The 17,346-nt window shown below is 33.1% G+C and overlaps 1 protein-coding gene across 2 annotated transcripts in view; it reads right to left on the minus strand.

Moving 5' to 3' along the window:
• LOC134721340 (paramyosin-like) overlaps window positions 1-17,346 on the minus strand; it is a 48,240-nt gene that overhangs the window by 26,177 nt on the left and 4,717 nt on the right. For both annotated transcript variants that reach the window (XM_063584282.1, XM_063584281.1), the window contains exon 2: window positions 4,833-4,967. In XM_063584282.1, coding sequence (XP_063440352.1) covers window positions 4,833-4,910 — 78 coding nt within the window. In that variant the 5' untranslated portion in view covers window positions 4,911-4,967. The remainder of the gene's footprint in view (window positions 1-4,832; window positions 4,968-17,346) is intronic.

The following is a 17,346-nucleotide window of genomic DNA, read 5'->3' on the forward strand; positions in this document are numbered from 1 at the left end:
AAAGACCAAAACTTAAAAACTTAACTTTGACCACTGAACCATGAAAATGAGGTCAAGGTCAGATGACATCTGCCCGCTAGACATTTACACCTTACAATCATTCAATACAACAAATATCATAGACCTATTGCATAAAGTATAAGAAAAACAGACCAAAACACAAAAACTTAACTATTACCACCGAACAATGAAAGTGAGGTCAAGGTCAGATAACACCTGCCAGTTGGACATGTACACCTTACAGTCCTTCCATACACTGAATATACTTGACCTTTTGTTTATAGTATCTGAGATATGGACTTGACCACCAAAACTTAACCTTGTTCACTCATCCATGAAATGAGGTCGCGGTCAGGTGAAAACTGTCTGAAGGGCATGAGGACCTTGCAAGGTAGGCACATACCAAATATAGTTATCCTATAAGTTATAATAAGAGAGAATTGAAAATTACCAAAAATCTGAACTTTTTTTTCAAGTGGTCACTGAACCAAGAAAATGAGGTCAAGGACATTAGACATGTGACTGACAGAAACTTCGCAACATGAGGCGTCTATATAAAAAGTATGAAGCATCCAGGTCTTCCTCCTTCTAAAATATAAAGCTTTAAAAGAAGTTAGCTTACGCTGCCACAATCCCTATGTCGAGCTTTCTGCAACAAAAGTTGCAGGCTAAACAAAAATGCTTGTTTTTGGCCCTGTTTTGGCCCCTAATTCCTGCATGAATTGATCAATTACCCCCAAACTCTATCCCAGCCTTCCTATTTGTGATATTGAACCTTGTGTTACAATGTCAGAGAGATCTATACACTAACACACAAGTTATTGTCCAGAAGCTACAAAAATGCTTGTTTTTGGTCTATTTTGGGCCCCTTCTTCCAAACGGTTCGGACCATCATCCCCAAATCAATCCCAACCTTCCTTTTGTGGTATTGAACCTTCTTATTAAATTTCATATAGAGAGATCCATTCACTTCACTAAAGTTATTGTCCAGACACCAAACATGTCTTTGGACGACGATACAGACGACATTGACAACATCATACCATTATACGATCCCAAATTTTTTTTGCAATCGTATAAAAATGACACCACAAAAATTTAAAATAGTATTTTGCTTTGTAGTAATAAGCATTGTGTATAAGTTTTATAACATTTGGTTGAGGCAAACTAAAGTTAGAGAATGGAAACCAATTTTGGGATGTACGTACAAACAGACAGGGGAAAAACTTTAAGCTGCTATGCTACTGCAGCGGCATTAAAACACTAAATGTAAATACACAATAACTATTGTGCAGTACTGTGCTATTGATCAATACTGTGAATTAAAGATTTCTAGCTATTGTGCAAAACGGTGCTTTGAGAGAGAAAGAGAAAAAATATTGCTATTGATAAAATAATGTTGTGTTTAACATTGACTATGCGAAAAAAGTAGCCAGGGTGAGAGACAATAGTGCACGACCAGAATGCACTATTGTCTCTCACCCTGGCTACTATTTTTGCATAGTCAATGTTAAACACAACATTAATATCATTATTATACTGACTGTGTACATTTTTGTACTTTTTCAAATAGTGCTAATTGTGTATTTCTGTGTAAAAGAATGCTGTATGGTATGCCAGAAAAGAAGCCCTTTATTTAACTCTGCATATATATATATATATATACATAAGTACGTCTGAGTCAGTGACAACCCTACAACAGATGTATCCATCGGATCGCCATCAATGATGGTGATACATGGCTGTGTACATAATGTATATACAACTCGTCTAAACATCAACCCAACAATGTTAGATCTGTAAATTTGCTTTCGCAAATTTTTGGTTCTTCCCTCGCCGGGATTCGAACCCATGCTACTGTGATATCGTGACACCAAATCGCCTGCACTGCAGCCGTCCCACTAGACCACACGACCACCTGGGCTCTCAAAAAAAGAGCTTTCGCTGGCCATGTGTTACCTTTCCACGTCAGTTTTAATCTAGCGGCGTACTACAGTACATGATATATTAGGCATGAAGATGTTATTGTTACAGATCAGCTAAATTATCTATAGTAAAGGATCCTACAAATTAATGTAAGATACAGTCACAGAAAATAATTATATTCATAAGTACGTCTGAGTCAGTGACAACCCTACAACAGATGTATCCATCGGATCGCCATCAATGATGGTGATACATGGCTGTGTACATAATGTATATACAACTCGTCTAAACATCAACCCAACAATGTTAGATCTGTAAATTTGCTTTCGCAAATTTTTGGTTCTTCCCTCGCCGGGATTCGAACCCATGCTACTGTGATATCGTGACACCAAATCGCCTGCACTGCAGCCGTCCCACTAGACCACACGACCACCTGGGCTCTCAAAAAAAGAGCTTTCGCTGGCCATGTGTTACCTTTCCACGTCAGTTTTAATCTAGCGGCGTACTACAGTACATGATATATTAGGCATGAAGATGTTATTGTTACAGATCAGCTAAATTATCTATAGTAAAGGATCCTACAAATTAATGTAAGATACAGTCACAGAAAATAATTATATTCATAAGTACGTCTGAGTCAGTGACAACCCTACAACAGATGTATCCATCGGATCGCCATCAATGATGGTGATACATGGCTGTGTACATAATGTATATACAACTCGTCTAAACATCAACCCAACAATGTTAGATCTGTAAATTTGCTTTCGCAAATTTTTGGTTCTTCCCTCGCCGGGATTCGAACCCATGCTACTGTGATATCGTGACACCAAATCGCCTGCACTGCAGCCGTCCCACTAGACCACACGACCACCTGGGCTCTCAAAAAAAGAGCTTTCGCTGGCCATGTGTTACCTTTCCACGTCAGTTTTAATCTAGCGGCGTACTACAGTACATGATATATTAGGCATGAAGATGTTATTGTTACAGATCAGCTAAATTATCTATAGTAAAGGATCCTACAAATTAATGTAAGATACAGTCACAGAAAATAATTATATTCATAAGTACGTCTGAGTCAGTGACAACCCTACAACAGATGTATCCATCGGATCGCCATCAATGATGGTGATACATGGCTGTGTACATAATGTATATACAACTCGTCTAAACATCAACCCAACAATTATTTTCTGTGACTGTATCTTACATTAATTTGTAGGATCCTTTACTATAGATAATTTAGCTGATCTGTAACAATAACATCTTCATGCCTAATATATCATGTACTGTAGTACGCCGCTAGATTAAAACTGACGTGGAAAGGTAACACATGGCCAGCGAAAGCTCTTTTTTTGAGAGCCCAGGTGGTCGTGTGGTCTAGTGGGACGGCTGCAGTGCAGGCGATTTGGTGTCACGATATCACAGTAGCATGGGTTCGAATCCCGGCGAGGGAAGAACCAAAAATTTGCGAAAGCAAATTTACAGATCTAACATTGTTGGGTTGATGTTTAGACGAGTTGTATATACATTATGTACACAGCCATGTATCACCATCATTGATGGCGATCCGATGGATACATCTGTTGTAGGGTTGTCACTGACTCAGACGTACTTATGAATATAATTATTTTCTGTGACTGTATCTTACATTAATTTGTAGGATCCTTTACTATAGATAATTTAGCTGATCTGTAACAATAACATCTTCATGCCTAATATATCATGTACTGTAGTACGCCGCTAGATTAAAACTGACGTGGAAAGGTAACACATGGCCAGCGAAAGCTCTTTTTTTGAGAGCCCAGGTGGTCGTGTGGTCTAGTGGGACGGCTGCAGTGCAGGCGATTTGGTGTCACGATATCACAGTAGCATGGGTTCGAATCCCGGCGAGGGAAGAACCAAAAATTTGCGAAAGCAAATTTACAGATCTAACATTGTTGGGTTGATGTTTAGACGAGTTGTATATACATTATGTACACAGCCATGTATCACCATCATTGATGGCGATCCGATGGATACATCTGTTGTAGGGTTGTCACTGACTCAGACGTACTTATGAATATAATTATTTTCTGTGACTGTATCTTACATTAATTTGTAGGATCCTTTACTATAGATAATTTAGCTGATCTGTAACAATAACATCTTCATGCCTAATATATCATGTACTGTAGTACGCCGCTAGATTAAAACTGACGTGGAAAGGTAACACATGGCCAGCGAAAGCTCTTTTTTTGAGAGCCCAGGTGGTCGTGTGGTCTAGTGGGACGGCTGCAGTGCAGGTGATTTGGTGTCACGATATCACAGTAGCATGGGTTCGAATCCCGGCGAGGGAAGAACCAAAAATTTGCGAAAGCAAATTTACAGATCTAACATTGTTGGGTTGATGTTTAGACGAGTTGTATATATATATATATATATATATATGATGTCTTAAAGAAATTTGATTTTGTCTACTTGACTGTTAGAAAGAGTTGTAAATAAATAGATTCAAAAGTATTTTGAGGTGAAATGATTGATTTTAACTCTATCTGAATATAAATCATTATTGACTAGCTAAACAAGTATAATTTTGCTTAAGCTGGTACTAGAGGTTGTCTTAAACTTGCTATGAGGTATCTATATTTTGCTCATTGTTGAAGGCACGAACTCATATTGACTTTAAGGATCTACAAGATGAAGAAGTACCAAAAAGGAATTGTGCTATAGCTTTGATTGGTCAGTATTGTTTTGGCTTTTAATACTAATGAACAAATGTGTTGAAATTAAAAAGTAATGGCTGATAAAAATTGACCAGTTAATTATATGTGTATCGGTATGATGTTTCACTTTGTTTGCAAAAAAATCTGACAACATAACTTTCAGGTGTATAACGTAATTAGTTTGTTAAAACAGCTATGAACCTCCTGTTTTTGTTGTTCAGCCAGCATAACATTCACTTCATCCATCTGCTTTAGATGTTGTTCTTGAATCTGTTTCATTTTTTCTTTACTCTCTTCAACGTACGTGCGTAATTCAGGACAGTTGGCATGTTCAGCCTGGAAAAAAGTTCAATGTTAATGTTTATAAATGTATCTAAATATTATTTGAAAGAAAGAACCTTTGTGAGCATGCTCACTTACCCCAGGCCTTCAAATTGTCACTGGACAAAAAAAAACAGGACTGACAAACTGTAGTATATTGAGGCCAATAAGTTCAAAGGGGCATACCTCCTAGAAAAAAAATTGAATCATAATTTGATTTCGATATGCACATCTAGATACATATATTATATCCTTATCATCTGCAAAGTTTCATGAAATTCTGTTGTGTGATTTCAGAGAAGTTGCAATGACAAGAACATAACAGGACTGACGAACGGACAGAAAGACAGGTCAAAAACATTATACCTGAATCACAAACAGTGTGTGGTATAATTAAAAATACAGCACCAATCAGCCCTTATCAGCATTTTTTTTATTATGATCAGTTTCTTTATTCAAAATGTGGTCTTTCAATGCTTTGCACATGCTCTCTTCATGAAAATAAATTCAGTAGGGTTCTGCGGAACCCAGTGTCACCTCTACTTTTGCTGTTAATCGCAGGCTCTACAAAAATGAAGAAAAAAAGTAATAAAAATATTCCTCTCGATTCTATCTTTTGATTGTAAGAAGCTTCTGTCCAAGTTAGGTAAAAATCTAGGATAGTTTATTAATCTAATAAATGTTTTAAAACTTTAACTGCAGACTGTATAAAATGTTAACTGATAGAAACACCTGAAGTCCATTTGAAGGAAAAAATACAGAACAACAAGAACAAAATTTCTTTCTAGATACTAGCTTTTGATCATAAACAAATTTGGTAAAAATCCAGGAGAGCTAATATTTATCTAATAAATGTTTTAAAAACTTTATCTGCAAATTGTATGTTTTGTTAACTGGAAGAATAATTAAGTCCATTTATAAGTAAATATGGGGAAAAAAAGAACAAAATTCTGACAAAATTTCCTTCTTGATGCTAGCTTTTGACAAGCTCCTGTCCAAGTTTGATAAAAATCAAAGATAGTTTAAGAAAGTTATAAAAATTTTAAAAACTTTAACCACAGAATGAATATTTGTGGATCGCTATGTATCGGTTTTTTCGACAATAGTGGAAGGCTTGACAAAAATGAAATATATATATCATTATAAATGTTACCGGTATGTGTTTGAAGTGCTTTTCTGGATTTAACTCCATCAAGAGCACTCAAAGCAGAATATTTGAAAGCCAAGGATGTAAATGTATAAGAACCAAAACAGTTGAAGAGCTATGTAACCAACAAAGATATAGCCAAATCCCTCTAAATTAAGGTCAACTTTGCCTGAGGACTTTGAAACCTTAGTTTCTAATATTTTCATTATGTATTACCGGACAATTTTAAAAAGTTATGTTAATATAATTAGACATGTCAGTACTACATGTACTTAGCTGATGATACCCACCTGAACTGATAGTCAACCAGCAGAGGTTTTTTAAAAGGGGAATTGAAACTTTACCAACAGTGAAAATTTCTTGAACACTTTAATTCTATTTACTTTAAATGCAAGTTGGTGTCAACAAAGCCAACGTTTTAGTTTCATTTTACAGCTTGGAGGAAGGAAATCTGAAGACTACAATATAAATTATTGTATTCAGAATTGGTTCATATAAAACAATCATAATTTAACCAAACTACTAAATATTCAATAGATTTAAAACAAGAGTGCACACCCTTAAATGTCTGAACTGTCTTACCTATCTTGATTGAACATTTGGGTTAAGTATGTTATATGTAGTTATACATGTATATATCACACAAAGTTAACATTATAAAAGATCCATGGTCAGATGAACCCTGCCGGACAAACATGTTCACTTCATAATCATACAATGCACGAAATCTTGTTAACTTATTGCTTAAAACATTTTTAAGAAAACTACGTAATCTTGAAACACTAAACATTCACCGATGAAACCCTAACAAGAGGCTCTCAAGCTGTAACTTTTTGCTAAAATATTTCATCAATGATCATTTTTGCTTTTCAATATACATATAAACAAGAGTGCACACGCTGAAATGTCTCGCCTTCTTTTCTAGTCATTGATATCATGATGATAGTCTTAAATATAAAGCTTTATTACAACTGTCACATAAACTTAACATTAAACAATGAACCATGAAAATGAGGTCAAGGTCAGATGAACCATGCCAGGCAGGCAACAATTCTTAAGAGGTCAAGGTCAAATAAAACCTGTGCGATTGACAAATAGATCATAAAATATTTCCATACACCAAATATAGTTGACCAATGTAGTTTTCTTGCTATTTTTGGTAATTGTTATGGTGGTTAAAATCATGTGGAGCTTATTTTTTACGGACACTGTCAAATTCAGAAGTCATGAACCCATAACTGGTATTATTTTGCTGCAACAACAAAACGATTCGTACGGGTTAATTAAAAGCAGGGAATTTCTATACTTTATATAGTATATCTATAGAATAGAAAGTCCCTGGTAAAAGGTTGAAGAGATTTGTAGGGCAACGACCAAACATTGACAAATGAAAAGGTTTTTAATGCCTTTATCTAGCAAATTGATGCTACATGTATGCAACATGCTTCTTTTCAAATCTGAATGTAAACTGGAAATGCGGATGTATCAATTTGATTGTAAACTACAAAATGATTTCAGAATTTCCATACGATATTTCTTCACAGTAATAATTGAAGTTTTTACTTTATAACTTTTTAAAATAATTCTACATCATCGTTACAGCAGTACTTGAGTTATTTGCAATGAAAATTATGTTAATGTTTTAAGTCTTATTTTGTACTTCTTAAAAAAAGGGGGTGCTGATTGCATAAGTCAATATGAAAGCATATGTTCCACTTGTAAAACTGATTTCTTTGTAACTGGATTATAAAATTATTTATTTTAATCTAAATTATCATTAGCATTTGTTAAAACTTAGTTGAATAATTCATAAATCTATTATCAATTGTCTATCTTCAGAAAGTGTTTTCCTGTCAGCAGTTTGTCCATCTACCTGTACAAGCTTAGGTACATTTGATTAGTGATCTTTATTGGGATATCCCTCAGGCATTAGAACTGTATTGGATTATGTTACACAAAGGCTTAGGGTTATGCAATTACATGCATTTGATTATAATTGCTAAAATAAATGACATCAGGCTTTAAACCAGATGCTCCCCAGGGCGCAGCTTTATACGACCTCAGAGGCAGAACCCTGAACGGTTGGAGCAAGTATGGACACAACATTTAAGTTTGATTCAGCTCTGAATTTGGATTGTGATTAAATAGTTGACACAGCATAGGTTTCTGACACAGAATGAATGTGGTCATTAATTTAATTTTTTTGTTGCTTTTGAGCAATTCACTATGCTGTTGAATATTAATCCTCTCAAAAATAAAAAATGTTTGAAGAAATTTTCTTTCTATTTTCTGAAATGTGAATTGAGAAAAATTGAACCCAATTTTTTCCTCCTCCCTCTTTCCCTTATTCCAAAAATGATATCAACTCAAATTTCTAATGGAGTTTGCAACAATAAATACTCATTTAAATACATCATAAAATATTAAAATATAAAATGTTATACAGTCATGGTTCAAATTAATAGTAACTTATAAAAAAATAAATGGGGAATGTGTCCACAGGGACACAGATGATAGCATATAACGCTATAAAGGGACTTAACTCAAGAACTGTAAAAGTGAAGCTGCCAAAAATTGAACTTGAACTGAGTTTAGAGGTAATAAGCAATATATACACATTTCATAAAATTTAGTTGAGACAAACTTAAGTTAAGAGAACAGAAACGAAAAAAATCTTCAATTTTTCCACCTGCAAAGGGGCATCAACCTAGAAAGGTAATCAAAGTGCTTGTAATCTTGAAATAACTTCCGGTTCCGGTTGGGGAAATGTGTTATTTTTATAATAAGCAAACTATGATCTAAAAACAATTACTAAATATAAAACAATGTAAAGAACACCTGTGCAGGCTTAAAAGATGGTCCTACCCTATAGATAACAATAGCTACGATAACAAAATATCAGAACTTAATCAAAATCTGAATGACCTAAAAGAAAATCAACACAAGAGTGCACACGCTGAAATGTCTCGCCTTCTTTACTAATCATTGATATTATGGTGATAGACCTAAATATAAAGCTTTATTACAACTGTCACATAAACTCAACATTAACCAAGAAAACAAAACATTGATCAATGAACCATGAAAATGAAGTCAAGGTCAGATGAAACATGCCAAGCAGACATGTACAGCTAACAATTCTTCAATACAACAAATATAGTTGACTTATTGCTTATAAATTAAGAAAAACAGACCAAAACACAAACAATTAACACTTAGCAATGGACCGTGAAAATGAGGTCAAGGTCAAATAAAACCTGCGAAACAGACATATAGATCATCAAATATTCCCATACACCAAATATAGTTGACCTAATGCATAAAGTATTTGAAAAATAGACCAAAACTCAAAAACTTAACTTTGACCACTGAACCATGAAAATGAGGCCAAGGTTAGATGACACCTGTCAGTTAAACATGCACACCTTACAATCATTCCATACACCATATATAGAAGACCTATTGCATAAAGTATAAGAAAAACAGACCAAAACACAAAAATCCTAACTATAACCACTGAACCATAAAAATGAGGTCAAAGTCAAAAGACACATGCCATTTGGACATGTACACCTTACAGTCCTTCCATACACCGAATATACTAGCCCTATTGCTTATAGTATCTGAGATATGGACTTGACCACCAAAACTTAACCTTGTTCACTGATCCATGAAATGAGGTCGAGATCAAGTGAAAACTGTCTGACGGGCATGAGGACCTTGCAAGGTATGCACATACCAAATATAGTTATTCAATTACTTATAATAAGAGAGAATTCAACATTACCAAAAATCTTAACTTTTTTTCAAGTAGTCACTGAACCATGAAAATGATGTCAAGGACATTGGACATGTGACTGACGGAAAGTTCGTAACATGGGGCATCTATATACATTTTGTACAAAGTATGAAGCTTACAGGTCTTCTAACTTCTAAAATATAAAGCTTTTAAGAAGTAAGCTAACGCCGCGGCCGCTGTAGCCGCCGCTGGATCACTATCCCTATGTCGAGCTTTCTGCAACAAAAGTTGCAGGCTCGACAAAAAATTAGAAAAAGAGCTTCATGGTCTTGTGTTAACATCTAATCAAACGAAGAAACAATATGTAAGTACAGCAGTCCTTGACAAGAAATTTGTAGACTTTGAAAAGTCAATTTTGACAAAAATAAATTTACAACCAAACGAAATTACTAACAAAGCCACATCTAAGGAAAATTCTGATTTAAAGAAAGTGTTGACAGATTTGGAGTCGTCCAACTTTTTTTAAGAGGAAAATATCTGATCTTGAAAAGCAACAACATGAGATACATGTAGCTGAAATTCAATATAAGGGAAACATTAGCACACAGAACAGATTTGCAGAGCTACTTCACAAAATGATGATACATGTATGACAGTTACCACTATAAGTGAAAAAAACAGAGATCAACAAAATATTAAGAAAAATGAAGAAACAGCATTTCTAAAGAAAAAACACATGCTGTAGATTTAGAAATAGTTATCGATTCTCATGGAAATGGTCTATTGGCTTCAAAACTGTACAGTACATACAAACCTAAATCAAGGTTCTCTGACCAGGAAAGAAGTATATAAGTGCAGGGGAGGCTATTCTTCAAACAACAAACAAAGACACCAGACATATAGTGTTAGGTGTGAAAGCAACGACTTGAGTATTAAAACAACTACTATATGTGTTAATGAAATAAAAAACCCTTATAGATATCATAAAAAACTGTCATTCTCGCTCCAAGATACATGTTTTACCAACATTTGATTGTGCAAAACAGCCCCATTTCAACAGAAAAGCTGAAGAATTCAATGAAGAAATACAGAAATACTGTGAAGATCAATCAGACGTTGAATTCATTTTAATCAATTAGGCAAAAAATACCTCATCAGTATACTGGAAGCACATTTGAACCCAGTATTTTGACTTAAACCTTATAATTAATACAAGACTTCTAATTCAACAAATAAAACACCAAACAGAAATTACAGACATAACCACCCTATGGTGGACAAAACAATGACAATCAATCTTACAGGCTGGCAAAACTACACCTACAATGAAAACAAGAACCCCTATAACATGATGATAACTATTACAGTCAACAATATCATAACGCTAACAATGGGAGATCCAACCAAAGCGAGATCAACCAACTTCTCAGTAGACTTATTGAACTTGCACGATAATTCGGTTATAGATCGTTAAAGAGAAAGAAGCTATATAGTATAGTACATTTAGTCAAACTTAAGTTATACTTTGATTATGGCCAATTGGAATAATAAGCATTCATTATAGTTGTTATTTTTTATTTTTGTACAAAAATCACATAAGTATGTTTTCATTTTATTTAAGTTGCTTGAAAATGTCATTAATACAGTAATGACATATATAATGTATTATACACTTTTTAAAAGTATACTGGTAACTATAGTTTAGGCACTATTACATACATATTGGGAACAATGTTTTTGATACATGAAATTAGCATACATTTCAAGAAACAAAAATGTAGAATTTCTTCCCTTGTACCACTTATGAATTCATATATAATTTTGATAACTGAATGCAAAGAAAAATACACATTACATATCAATGATTTTACAAATATATGTCCTTGCATATATAATTAACCTAAAAGATCTTAAAAGTAATAATAATTGAGTTATTTCCCTTTCCCCATGTCCCTTTGTAAATAGATAGATTTTTTACTTTCTATATGAATATTGCCTACTGGAATATCCATGGTTTAAATGAAGATAAATTTCAGGATGATTTGTTTATTGAAAATGTTTGTAAATATGATATAGTTTTTTTGCAGGAACAATGTTGAGAGAGTCTCCAGGAAATCTTCCAGGCTTGCATCTCCCTACATGTATACATGTATATACACATGGAAAAAGTATTGCAACACCTTGATTTTTTAAATCTTGTAAAAGCAGCGTCTTTTTTTGGATGGAATATGATAAAGGATTTGTAAAATTATATTGAAACATAGTTAATGATAACATCGGCATTTAAATGAACAAAAAAATTTATAAAAAAAAATGTTTTTTCAACCCACAATTCTAATAACAAAATAAAGTGTTTTTTGTACAAAAAAATGCATTTTACAACTTTTACTGTAGTCGAACTTTACAATGTCAGACATTTCAAAATTAATCTTAAGATGATTGTTCACATTATGGTTGACCCTTATACGCCAAAGAAATAGTACTTTGTGCGCATCCTCCATTCAAACGGATAACTGCATCTAAACATCTTCTGATACCTGCCATAAATTGACTACTAAGTAATATGTTGCTAAGGTAGCAGCAACCATTTCTAATGAAGGGCATTGTTTATTTCATGACGTGTTTGAACTGGGGTGTCCTTTCGACCAATAGTGTCCCATATATGCTCGATATGGTTCAAATCCGGGGTACGATTGAGCCAAGGAAGATGAATCGAATTCCATTGGAACAATGGATCTTCCTCAACGATGGTAGTTTCCAATTTTGGGGCGCTCTGCACTACATTGGATACGGACAACTATGTGTCTGGTCGTAAACAAAGATCCCTGAAATGGTCTTATCGCACGATAACCAGTAGCGATGAGTCGATCTCGAACAGTTCTTGCTTAAAGACTCCTCTAAGGCCACCACTCACACTTTAGGATTGTATTGTATGCAATGGGTTTCCTTCTGACCAACCTTCATTATGCTTGATTTTCCTTAGCAGATGGTATAGGGGGTCTTCTTGATACATGTATGTACAGTTGTCACAGGGACATACCTGCTTCCTCATGCTGATAATTTGCCATCTTGCTGCAGTTAAGAGTTGTTGATGACCAATTACAATGTGTCAATCATATAAACTTGGTTATTTAAAGTGTTTAAAATAATGAGGATAAAAACATCTGTTTTGATGTTAACGGGTACAGTAGCTGCATGTACAGATAAGAACTTATCATGACGATATTTATTGATTAAACTCAGGTATTATTTAAATAATGTTTAACTAGTTCTACTTCAACAAATTATATCACAAAAAAATTAAAAGTGTTTTTTTAATTACAATTTCTATTTGATGTTACAATACTTTTTTACATGTGTATAGTTAAGCCTATTAAGGCAAAAAAAAGGGGGAAACCATCAAGTGGAATGCTTGTATTTATAACGCCAAAATTTTAAAATGTAATTTCTGAAATAAAACAGAACAACTTCTCAATATGGTTGAAAATAGATGGAACTTTTCTCAATTTGGAGAAAGACATTTTTCTATGTTTTACCTACATCAAACCATATATTAATAAGAATATTTCTGAACTTACATTCACAAAAATGGAAAATTCTATTTCTTTTTTCTTATTGAAAGGAGGTGATTTTAAGTGGCGATACTAATGCACGCACAGCAGGCATGGGGTAATCGTAATCAGCTGTAATCGATTACATTTTTCAGTGTAATCCTAAATAATCATTAATCATGCCATTTCTGATTACAAGTAATTATTGTAATGTAATGGATTACATTGCCAAAACAGGTGTAATCATGATTACTTTTAGATTACTTAAGATTACATTCATATGATTACTTGCTGATTACAAATCTTGTATACTGGTATATAGAAAAATAGTATTTGATAGACAATATGAAAATGGTAAGCATGAATAAAAAAAAATTGAAACTAGTATTCACTATGATGGGACTTTGTTAAATGTGATAAATAGTATCATATATATATTACAAGTTTTGTATAACAAAGTGCTTTATTTTGTTAACAGATTACTAAAGGAATTTGCTTTCCAGTGTTTGTGAGATTGGGCTCTTATATGATATAAGAGTATGTTTTGAGAGCATTTTTGTTCATTGATTGAACACTTCTGATATTGACTCCAATTTCATATAAGTATGCCCAAAATTTTTATAAAACTACAATGAAACTCAAAAGCAGAAAACATTCAGTTCCAATTTATTTTTGAGGGTCGACATACATTTGTACATAACTGCATGAGTCCTTTTAATTAAAAATGGATTTTGAAATCATATTTCATGTTTAGACAATTTTAATGAATTTTGTTTTCCATAAATATTATGATAAATATGTATTTAAAATTTTCAAACAAGTTATGACAATTGACCACTTATAACTTTATTGATATTGCAATTAAGACAATAAAATTTTAATACCCAAGCTCACCTATTGTTTGACATTAGTGAACGGTCTGGTGGTCCACATGAAATTCTCAAGGCTGCTTTTGAAGTGGTCTCTCAAAAATAGAGAGAATTCATGGTCTAATAAACTATCTGAATTAATGAAATATATTGGAATACTCTTAAACAAGCATTGTAATAGTAATTTCAAACAGAAACTAGAAGATTTCTACAAAAATAAAATTATATTTGAATTATCCTATCTACATGTAAGATAAAAGATGGAAACTGTGAAAAAACTTTTATTTTTTAGTAAAATTTACACTAAATTTAAACAACAAGAATATTTAAACTTTAATGTTCCTAAATACCTTAGAAAAAAACTCACTAAATTAAGAATAAGTGCGCATACACACCCATTAGCAATAGAAACTGGTTGGTACAATGTATGCAAGACCAAAAATACCCTCTAATGAGAGATTTTGTAAATTTTGCACAGGAAAAATTGAAAATGAGATACATTTCTTGATTGAATGTCCTCAATATAACAAAATTAGATCTCAATATAAAATTAATGATATTAATTCAAATAATTTCGATGTAAATTTTATCAAAATGTTAAATCCTATGTCTGAAAAAGAATTAAAATCTATTTGTATGTATATTGAAGAAGCTCTTGATTTGAGAGACCACCATACCGTTTCATCAGATAGTAATCTTTTACAGTAGTTCGTGCATACACACACATATATATATATATACATGTACACATATATCTTATATAGATGATTGTGTGTTTTAAGTAAATTTATGAAAATTTAGAATAATACTGATGTATAAGTTTATGGTATCAATATCAGTTTAGAATTATGTAATGGTATTCATAAAATTTACCTATGACTTGTTGTTACATGCAACTATATTTCATTTATATGTTGATTTAATATTATAATTGTCTGTATTTGGATCATGCCTCTATTGTGCTCTTTACAATAAAATATTGAATTGAATTGTAATCACGAAATGGTTAAGATTGCTTTAATTTATCAGATGGTAGTAAAAGTGAATATTGCATTGCATATTGTATATATACTGTAGCATTGATTTAAGTTGATTCAACTACTATTCTGGACAAAGAAAGATAACTCCAATTTTCAAAAAAGATTTCATAAAGCATTGATTTTAGGTGATTCAACAACCATTCTGGACAAAGAAAAATAAGTCCAATTTATTGTCTTGAAACTACAAAAATGCTTGATTTTAGCCCCTTTTTGGCACTTTATTCCTAGACTTTTTGCCCCATTACCCTTCAAAAACATCCCAACCTTCTACTTATAGTATTAAACATTGTGGTACAATTTGAACAATTGAAGTACAATGTACTTATAATACACAACTTATTGTCCTGACACTGGATAAATGCTTGTTTTGGACTCTTTGGGCCCCTTATTCCTCAACCTTGAGGATCATAACCCCCAAAATCAATCCAAAGCTTCCTTTTGTGGTTATAAACATTGTGTTAAAATATTATTGATTTCTATTCACTTACATGTATACTAAAGTTATTATCAGGAGACCATCCGTCTTCAGACGACGCTGACGACGGGATACCAATATATCAAAAACTAAAACAAATTTGAATGATGACGGAAGACAATTTAACAGATATTTGAACAATGGTGGGGTGTCATCATTAAAGGCAGTGTCTGCACATACCCACATTGGCCAACTTGGCGTTTAAAGGCTACGTGGACCCGCATCTGGTTTTATAATAAAATATCATCGGATCGGGAATGGATCGTGAAATTTATACAGAAACTCTTACAATAAGTAAATAAATTAGTGAGTAAATAAATACCTAGAAGTTTTATAAATATTCATCATATATAGGTTATGTAGGTATTGGTTTTAAAAGCTCTTCAGAGCTTATGCTTGTACTTGTTATGCATATAACAACTCTAAATACATGTAAAGCTTTAAGTCTTATGTCTAAGTGAACAGTTTTTCTCAGTTAATAAATATTCTTAAAATAGAAGAGAGTGATATACATGTGGGGAAGACATTTCAAAGTTATCATGAATTTTTACTCTGAAGTGTAGAAGCAACTTAAAATTCTGATCAACTAAAGAAGAGAATCATGCCAATGAACATGTATCAAATGTCAAAAAAAAATACATGATCAGGACTCTTGATTAACTTACATGAATCTTTTAAAATTAGTTTAATTTGAGGCCTTTATAACTTGTTTCTTTAAAATTAAAATCTTCTTGCAGGTTGATCTTTTTACTGATTTCACGAAACACAGTGAAGAACCTTTTTCAAGGCTGCTTGTTGTTCGGTGTGAGTCAAGGCTCTGTGTTGAAGGCTGTACATTGACCTACATGTATTACAGTATAAAGGTTTACTTTTTAAAAAATTGTTATTTGGATGGAGCGTTGTCTCATTGGCACTCACACCACATCTTCCTATATCTATGCACGTGAAATAAAAATGGCAAAACACATTGCATGAAAATAACCATAACTGCAAGTACTCTCAGATATGTTCCTAGTGTCTTTTTGTTGTCAGGATGAACAAGTTCCCGGCCACATCCACTTGAATTTTTGTCCATCTGATGAGTTAAGCCTTTTTCAACTGATTTTTATAGTTCGTTCTTATGTTGTACTGTTATTACACTGTCCCAGGTTAGGGTGAGGGTTTGGATCAAGCTTACATGTTTAACCCCGCCACATTATCTACAATGTATGTATCCGTCTAACCCAAGCCAGGAGCCTATAATTCAGTGGTTGTCATTTGTTTATGTGTTACATATTTGTTTTTCATCAAATTTTTTTATATAAATAAGGCCATTAGTTTTCTCGTTTGAATTGTTTAACATGGTCATATCAGGGCCTTTTATAGCTGACTATGCGGTATGGGCTTTGCTCATTGTTGAAGGCTGACCTATAGGTGTTTATTTCTTTGTTATTTTGGTCTCTTGTGGACAGTTGTCTCATTGGCAATCATACCACATCTTCTTTTTTTAATTTTTATCTTTACCACCCTCTCATAGGTCATGTAGGTATTTTTCAAATTCAGTAAAATTTAAGTTTTAAAATTTGCATTTACA

This window comes from Mytilus trossulus, chromosome 6 (assembly GCF_036588685.1).
Source record: "Mytilus trossulus isolate FHL-02 chromosome 6, PNRI_Mtr1.1.1.hap1, whole genome shotgun sequence".
Classification (NCBI taxonomy): Eukaryota; Metazoa; Mollusca; class Bivalvia; order Mytilida; family Mytilidae; genus Mytilus; species Mytilus trossulus.